Source organism: Hemitrygon akajei, chromosome 5, assembly GCF_048418815.1.
Source record: "Hemitrygon akajei chromosome 5, sHemAka1.3, whole genome shotgun sequence".
In the NCBI taxonomy this organism is placed as follows: domain Eukaryota; kingdom Metazoa; phylum Chordata; class Chondrichthyes; order Myliobatiformes; family Dasyatidae; genus Hemitrygon; species Hemitrygon akajei.
In genome coordinates, this window is record NC_133128.1 from 102,447,149 (window position 1) to 102,456,504 (window position 9,356).

The following is a 9,356-nucleotide window of genomic DNA, read 5'->3' on the forward strand; positions in this document are numbered from 1 at the left end:
GTTCACTTTCCCCTGTCTAACTGGGCAAACCTATCTTCAATCCCCTGTCTTACTAGAACAAACCCCTCTTCACTTCCCCTGTCTAACTGGGACAAACCCCTTTTCACCTTCCCCTGTCTCACTGGGACAAACCCCTCTTCACCTTCCCCTGTCTAACTGGGACAAACCTATCTTCAATCCCCTGTCTTACTAGAACAAACCCCTCTTCACTTCCCCTGTCTAACTGGGACAAACCCCTCTTCACCTTCCCCTGTCTCACTGAGACAAACCCCTCTTCACCTTCCCCTGTCTAACTGGGACAAACCTATCTTCACTTCCCCTGTCTCACTGGGACAAACGAATCTTCATTTCCCATCTCTAACTGGAACAAACCTATCTTCACTTCCCCTGTCTCACTGGGACAAGCCAATCTTCACTTCCCCTGTCTCACTGGGACAAACCTATCTTCACCTTCCCCTGTCTAACTGGGACAAACCTTTCTTCACCTCCCCCTGTCTCACTGGAACAAACCTATCTTCACCTTCCACTGTCTCTCTGGGACAAACCCCTGTTCTACTTCCCCTGTCTCTCTGGAACAAGCCCCACTTCACCTTCCCCTGTCAAACTGGGAGAAACCGTTCATCACCTTCCCCTGTCTAACTGGGACAATCCTGTCTTCACTTCCCCTGTCTAACTGGGGCAAACCTATCTTCACTTCCCCTGTCTCACTGGGACAAACCCCTCTTCACCTTCCCCTGTCTAACTGGGACAAACCTATTTTCACTTCCCCTGTCTCACTGGGACAAACCTATCTTCACTTCCCCTGTCTAACTGGGGCAATCCTGTCTTCACTTCCCCTCTCTAACTGGGACAAACCTATCTTCACTTCCCCTGTCTAACTGGGGCAAACCTATCTTCACTTCCCCTGTCTAACTGGGGCAATCCTGTCTTCACTTCCCCTCTCTAACTGGGACAAACCTATCTTCACTTCCCCTGTCTAACTGGGGCAAACCTATCTTCACTTCCCCTGTCTCACTGGGTCAAAGCTAACTTCTCTTCCCCTGTCTCACTGGGACAAACCCCTGTTCACTTTCCCCTGTCTAACTAGGGCAAACCTATCTTCAATCCCCTGTCTTACTAGAACAAACCACTCTTCACCTTCCCCTGTCTCACTGGGACAAATTCCTCTTCACCTTCCCCTGTCTAACTGGGTCAAACATATCTTCAATCCCTTGTCATACTAGAACAAACCCCTCTTCACCTTCCCCTGTCTCACTGAGACAAACCCCTCTTCACCTTCCCCTGTCTAACTGCGACAAACCCATCTTCACTTCCCCTGTCTCCCTGGGAAAAACCCCTCTTCATTTCCCCTGTCTAACTGGGACAAACCTGTCTTCACTTCCCCTGTCTCACAGGGTTAAACGAATCTTCATTTCCCCTCTCTAACTGGGACAAACCTATCTTCACTTCCCCTGTCTAACTGGGGCAAACCTATCTTCACTTCCCCTGTCTCACTGGGACAAACCCCTGTTCTCTTTCCCCTGTCTAACTGCGGCAAACCTATCTTCAATCCCCTGTCTTACTAGGACAAACCCCTCTTCACTTCCCCTGTCTAACTGGGACAAACCTATCTTCAATCCCCTGTCTTACTAGAACAAACCCCTCTTCACTTCCCCTGTCTCACTGGGACAAACCCCTCTTCACCTTCCCCTGTCTAACTGGGACAAACCTATCTTCAATCCCCTGTCTTACTAGAACAAACCCCTCTTCACTTCCCCTGTCTAACTGGGACAAACCCCTCTTCACCTTCCCCTGTCTCACTGAGACAAACCCCTCTTCACCTTCCCCTGTCTAACTGGGACAAACCTATCTTCACTTCCCCTGTCTCACTGGGACAAACTAATCTTCATTTCCCATCTCTAACTGGAACAAACCTATCTTCACTTCCCCTGTCTCACTGGGACAAGCCAATCTTCACTTCCCCTGTCTCACTGGGACAAACCCCTCTTCACCTTCCCCTGTCTAACTGGGACAAACCTATCTTCACTTCCCCTGTCTCACTGGGTCAAAGCTAACTTCACTTCCCCTGCCTAACTGGGACAAACCCCTCTTCACCTTCCCCTGTCACACTGGGACAAATATATCTTCATCTTCCCCTGTCTCATTGGGACAAACCAATCTTCACTTCCCCTGTCTCCCTGGGAAAAACCCCGCTTCATTTCCCCTGTCTAACTGGGACAAACCCATCTTCACTTCCCCTGTCTCCCTGGGAAAAACCCCTCTTCATTTCCCCTGTCTAACTGGGACAAACCTATCTTCACTTCCCCCGTCTCACTGGGACAAGCTTATCTTCACTTCCCCTGTCTCACTGGGACAAACGAATCTTCATTTCCCCTCTCTAACTGGGACAAACCTATCTTCACTTCCCCTGTCTAACTGGGGCAAACCTATCTTCACTTCCCCTGTCTCACTGGGTCAAAGCTAACTTCACTTCCCCTGTCTCACTGGGACAAACCCCTGTTCACTTTCCCCTGTCTAACTGGGGCAAACCTATCTTCAATCCCCTGTCTTACTAGAACAAACCCCTCTTCACTTCCCCTGTCTAACTGGGACAAACCCCTTTTCACCTTCCCCTGTCTCACTGGGACAAACCCCTCTTCACTCTCCCCTGTCTAACTGGGACAAACCTATCTTCAATCCCCTGTCTTACTAGAACAAACCCCTCTTCACTTCCCCTGTCTAACTGGGACAAACCCCTCTTCACCTTCCCCTGTCTCACTGAGACAAACCCCTCTTCACCTTCCCCTGTCTAACTGGGACAAACCTATCTTCACTTCCCCTGTCTCACTGGGACAAACGAATCTTCATTTCCCATCTCTAACTGGAACAAACCTATCTTCACTTCCCCTGTCTCACTGGGACAAACCTATCTTCACCTTCCCCTGTCTAACTGGGACAAACCTTTCTTCACCTCCCCCTGTCTCACTGGAACAAACCTTTCTTCACCTTCCACTGTCTCTCTGGGACAAACCCCTGTTCTACTTCCCCTGTCTCTCTGGAACAAGCCCCACTTCACCTTCCCCTGTCAAACTGGGAGAAACCGTTCATCACCTTCCCCTGTCTAACTGGGACAATCCTGTCTTCACTTCCCCTGTCTCACTGGGACAAACGAATCTTCATTTCCCCTCTCTAACTGGGACAAACCTATCTTCACTTCCCCTGTCTAACTGGGGCAAACCTATCTTCACTTCCCCTGTCTCACTGGGACAAACCCCGGTTCTCTTTCCCCTGTCTAACTGCGGCAAACCTATCTTCATTCCCCTGTCTTACTAGAACAAACCCCTCTTCACTTCCCCTGTCTAACTGGGACAAACCCCTCTTCACCTTCCCCTGTCTCACTGGGACAAACCCCTCTTCACCTTCCCCTGTCTAACTGGGACAAACCTATTTTCACTTCCCCCGTCTCACTGGGACAAACCTATCTTCACTTCCCCTGTCTAACTGGGGCAACCCTATCTTCACTTCCCCTGTCTCACTGGGTCAAAGCTAACTTCACTTCCCCTGTCTCACTGGGACAAACCCCTGTTCACTTTCCCCTGTTTAACTGGGGCAAACCTATCTTCATTTCCCCTGTCTTACTGGGACAAAAGAATCTTCATTTCCCCTCTCTAACTGGGACAAACCCCTCTTCACTTCCACTGTCTAACTGGGACAAACCCCTCTTCACCTTCCCCTGTCTCACTGGGACAAACAAATCTTCACTTCCCCTCTCTAACTGGGACAAACCTATCTTCACTTCCCCTGTCTTACTAGGACAAACCCCTCTTCACTTCCCCTGTCTAACTGGGACAAACCCCTCTTCACCTTCCCCTGTCTCACTGGGACAAACGAATCTTCATTTCCCCTCTCTAACTGGAACAAACCTATCTTCACTTCCCCTGTCTAACTGGGGCAAACCTATCTTCACCTTCCCCTGTCTCACTGGGACAAACCCCCCTTCACTTCCCCTGTCTAACTGGGACAAACCTATCTTCACTTCCCCTGTCTTACTGGGACAAACCCCTCTTCACCTTCCCCTGTCTAACTGGGACAAACCCATCTTCACTTCCCCTGTCTCCCTGGGAAAAACCCCTCTTCATTTCCCCTGTCTAACTGGGACAAATGAATCTTCATTTCCCCTCTCTAACTGGGACAAACCTATCTTCACATCCCCTGTAGTCTGGGACATACCTATCTTCACCTTCCCCTGTCTAACTGGAACAAACTTATCTTCACTTCCCCTGTCTAACTGGAACAAACCCCTCTTCACCTTCCCCTGTCTCACTGGGACTAACCCCTCTTCTCCTTCCCCTGTCTAACTGGGACAAACCTATCTTCACTTCCCCTGTCTTACTGGGACAAATGAATCTTCATTTCCCCTCTCTAACTGGGACAAACGTATCTTCACTTCGTCTGTCTATCTGGGGCAAACCTATCTTCACTTCCCCAGTCTCACTGGGTCAAAGCTAACTTCACTTCCCCTGTCCCACTGGGACAAACCCCTCTTCACCTTCCCCTGTCTCACTGGGACTAACCCCTCTTCACCTTCCCCTGTCTAACTGGGACAAACCTATCTTCACTTCCCTTGTCTTACTGGGACAAACGAATCTTCATTTCCCCTCTCTTACTGGGACAAACCTATCTTCACTTCCCCTGTCTAACTGGGGCAAATCTATCTTCACCTTCCCCTGTCTCACTGGGACAAACCCCTCTTCACCTTCCCCTGTCTCACTGGAACAAACCTTTCTTCACCTTCCATGCCTAACTGGGACAAACCTATCTTCACCTTCCCCTGTCTCACTGGGACAAATGAATCTTCATTTCCCCTCTCTAACTGGGACAAACCTATCTTCACTTCCCCTGTCTAACTGGGGCAAACCTATCTTCACTTCCCCAGTCTCACTGGGTCAAAGCTAACTTCACTTCCCCTGTCTCACTGGGACAAACCCCTCTTCACCTTCCCCTGTCTCACTGGGACTAATCCCTCTTCACCTTCCCCTGTCTAACTGGGACAAACCTATCTTCACTTCCCCTGTCTTACTGGGACAAATGAATCTTCATTTCCCCTCTCTAACTGGGACAAACCTATCTTCACTACCCCTGTCTAACTGGGGCAAACCTATCTTCACTTCCCCAGTCTCACTGGTTCAAAGCTAACTTCACTTCCCCTGTCTCACTGGGACAAACCCCTCTTCACCTTCCCCTGTCTCACTGGGACTAACCCCTCTTCACCTTCCCCTGTCTAACTGGGACAAACCTATCTTCACTTCCCCTGTCTTACTGGGACAAACGAATCTTCATTTCCCCTCTCTTACTGGGACAAACCTATCTTCACTTCCCCTGTCTAACTGGGGAAACCTATCTTCACCTTCCCCTGTCTCACTGGGTCAAAGCTAACTTCACTTCCCCTGTCTCACTGGGACAAACCCCTCTTCACTTCCCCTGTCTAACTGGGGCTAACCTATCTTCAACTTCCCCTGTCTCACTGGGACAAACCCCTCTTCACCTTCCCCTGTCTCACTGGAACAAACCTTTCTTCACCTTCCATGCCTAACTGGGACAAACCTATCTTCACCTTCCCCTGTCTCACTGGGACAAACCTATCTTCGCTTCTCCTGTCTCACTGGGACAAACCCCTCTTCACCTTCCCCTGTCTCACTGGGACAAACCTATCTTCACTTCCCCTGTCTCACTGGGCAAACCTATCTTCATTTCCCCTGTAGTCTGGGACATACCTATCTTCACCTTCCCCTGTCTAACTGGAACAAACTTATCTTCACTTCCCCTGTCTAACTGGAACAAACCCCTCTTCACTTCCCCTGTCTCACTTGGACAAACCTATTTTCATTTCCCCTGTCTAACTGGAACAAACCTATCTTCACTTCCCCTGTCTAACTGGCGCAAACTTATCTTCACTTTCCCTGTCTCACTGGGACAAACCCCTCTTCACCTTCTCCTGTCACACTGGGACAAATATATCTTCACCTTCCCCTGTCTCATTGGGACAAGCCTATCTTCACTTCCCCTGTCTCACTGTGACAAACCTATCTTCACTTCCCCTGTCTCACTGGGGCAAACTTATCTTCACTTCCCCTGTCTCACTGGGACATACCTATCTTCATTTCCCCTGTCTAACTGGGGCAAACTTATCTTCACTTCCCCTGTCTCACTGGGACAAACCTCTCTTCACTTCCCCTGTCTAACTGGGACAAACCCCTCTTCACTTCCCCTGTCTCACTGGGACAAACCTATCTTCACTTCCCCTGTCTCACTAGGTCAAACCCCTCTTCACCTTCCTTTGTCTAACTGGAACAAACCTATCTTCACCTTCCCCTGTCTCACTGGGACACCCTCCTCTTCACCTTCCCCTGTCTCTCTGGGACAAACCTATTTTCACCTTCCCCTGTCTGACTGGGACAAACCCATCTTCCCCTTCCCCTGTCTCACTGGGACAAACCTATCTTCACTTCCCCTGTCTCACAGGGACAAACCTATCTTCACTTCCCCATGCAAATACTCTTTAATCTGCCTCCACATTTCTGTGATGCACTTTCCTGAGAACATCTGTTCCCAAGTTACACTCCCAATTTCCTGCCTAATACCTATGTAATTAGCTATCTGCCAATTAACTACTTATTTTATCATCAGCTCCTGTCCTTGGCTATGCTAACAAGCAGAAACCTGTGGTGACCGTCTCGGAATTTACTCTCACCATGAGATCTGTCACCGGAATTGCTTTGTTACCTAGTACTAGATTCAGAGAAGTCTGTCCACATACTGTGTAAGGAATCCTTCTAATTTTGACAAGTTCTGTCCCATCTGATCCCTTTGCACTAAGGAGCAGGTGATGAATATCAGGGAAGTTGAAATCCTGCATGATAACAACCCTGTTATATTTTCACCTTTCCAAAATCTGCATCCCAATCTCCTCCATGTCTCTGCTGCTATTGGAAGGTCGATAGAATTATTCCCAACAGAGTAATTGCTCTCTCCCTGTTTCTGGATTCCATCTAACTGACTCAGTAGATGATCGATCCATGACATTCTCCCTTTCTGCTCGGCAGATCAAGCATCTGGGGGGTTGGGGTGAGTAGAAGGAATTGTTGACCTGAAACTTCTTTCCTCTCACAGACGCTGCTCAATCCACTGAGTTCCTCCTGCAGATTGCTTGCTGCCTCAAATTCCAGATTTTGCCATCTCTGGCATCTCCGCATGCTGGTTGGCTCTGGTTGTTAACGCTGTCATTGAAACCACATTATATATGGACCTCTGGTTTAGAATCAGATATGTAGGGATATGTTGGCATGTCCTGTGTAGTGTGCCAGACTATTAGACATCTGTCTCTCCTGCCAGGATTAATCTCCATGGAGGAATTCCGGCAGACCTGGAAACTCTTCAGTTCCCATCTGCACATCCATCTGGATGACCAGTCTGTAGATGACCTGGCGCGGAGCATTGATATCAACAAAGATGGCAGCATAGACTTCAATGAATTTCTGGAGGCTTTCCGCCTCGTACAGAAGGATAACAAGTAAATCTGTAAATACTGAGGAAGAACGTTGACGTTGTTGGATTAGACTGTATAATTGTTATTATCTTTTGTCGCTGAACAATCTATACCTGCTGGTATTTTATATAACTACCTGTATACATGTAACTGTTAGTATGTTTCCTGGTGGTCACAGTATGTTTATGCAATTGTTCAGTGTGTCCCCTAGTGATTACAGTCCTTTGCATGATTCTGGAAGCTTCTCTCGGTATCATAACATTTAAATAGGGGCTATCTGATTGGTTAACTCTTATCTATGAATTTGGATAGAATTTTTCTTATCTACGGAGTATAAGAAGGGCTTCTTTAGTCTTCCCTGTTTTATGTTCTTAGATACTAGACTTCCATTGCTCTACATTTCCAAATGTCTTTGCTTTAGTTGTGCTTAATAAAATGATCATGAAGCAACAAGTTTTGTGCCTCTCTTTTGACTTCTGAAATAACCTTGGATCAAAACATCAGAATCTAACAGCTTGATAAAGTAGTTTGCCCAGATTTAACTCCATGCCTTCAGTGAATGCATCGGTAATACAATTATCATTCTTTTAATAAATAATAAAATGCAGTTCTGAATTATTTTGTCTTTCTGTTGGACTCTGACTCCTGAATTGTAGTAGTCGAACACTTGCACCAGTAAGTGGGGACCTGAAGATGTAGAACTCGACCCCTTCAGAAGTAAATGGCGGCTGCCCAGTGGCACTGACACCAATCATCATGAAGTGCTTTGAACGGCAGGTAATGGCACCCATCAAAAACTCCATTCCTGCCACATTGGACACTCACCAATATGTTTACTGACAGAACTACTCTACAATAGATCCCAAAGCATTTGTCATTCACTAGGCCTGGCACACCCATGTCAGAATGCTGTTTGTGGATTTCAGCTCAGCTTTATTGTCCCACAGACCTTGGTGAATAAACAGCTACTCCTTAGGCTAAATACACCACTGTACAGATGGCTGTTGGACTTCCTAACAAATAAATCTCAGACAGCACAATCACACCTCCCTCCCCTTCATCCTCGACGCTGTGCAGTGAGCCCATTGCTCACCGATGACTGCACAGACAAAAGTATGAGCAATCACACGATCGTGACATGACAGTGGCGGGGTTCATTGCCAACAGTGATGAGACCGCCCACAGAAAAGAGACAGAAGAGCTCAAGGCTTGCTTCCTCCTTAGTGCTAACAAGACAAAGAAGGTGGTTATAGAATTCAGGAGAGCTCACACATAGTAGTGGAAACTGCGAGAGTCTCACACAACCTCTGATGGTCCCAGACACATCCTGTCAGCAAAGCTCACCAATACCATACTTTCTGAGGAGAGCTGGACAATGCACATCATTCCATAGATTCCATAGATCCAGAAGGGAGCATCCTAACAAGCTACATCACTGCTTGGTCTTGAAACTGCACTGGTAGGGAGGAAGGCTCTGCAATGGATAGTCAAAACTACCCAATGCATCACTGGCACCAGCCTACCCACCATCATGTACAGAAACATGCCAGAAAAGGGCCAGTAACATCAGAGAGGATCCCATACACCCTGCTCATGGACTGTTTGCCCCACTCCCATCAGGGAGGAGGCTACATAGCATCCAGACCAGCACCACCAGATTCAAAAATAGTTACTTTCTCCAAGCAGTAAGACTGATCAACATCTCCTCCCACTAACTCCACTACTACTTTATTATTTCCTGTCAGTTACCTTACGAACAGCCTAGCATCACATTATGGACATACAATCTATCTATATGTACAAGCTATCTGATGTATTTATATTTGTTGTG

General features: G+C 47.7%; 1 protein-coding gene across 4 annotated transcripts in view; it reads left to right on the forward strand.

Annotated features, from left to right (window-relative positions):
* Positions 1-7,909, forward strand: part of ppef1 (protein phosphatase, EF-hand calcium binding domain 1) — a 921,908-nt gene extending 913,999 nt beyond the window's left edge. For all 4 annotated transcript variants that reach the window (XM_073044604.1, XM_073044607.1, XM_073044605.1 and 1 more), the window contains one exon: positions 7,372-7,909. In XM_073044604.1, coding sequence (XP_072900705.1) covers positions 7,372-7,553 — 182 coding nt within the window. In that variant the 3' untranslated portion in view covers positions 7,554-7,909. The remainder of the gene's footprint in view (positions 1-7,371) is intronic.
* Positions 7,910-9,356: the final 1,447 nt, after the last annotated feature.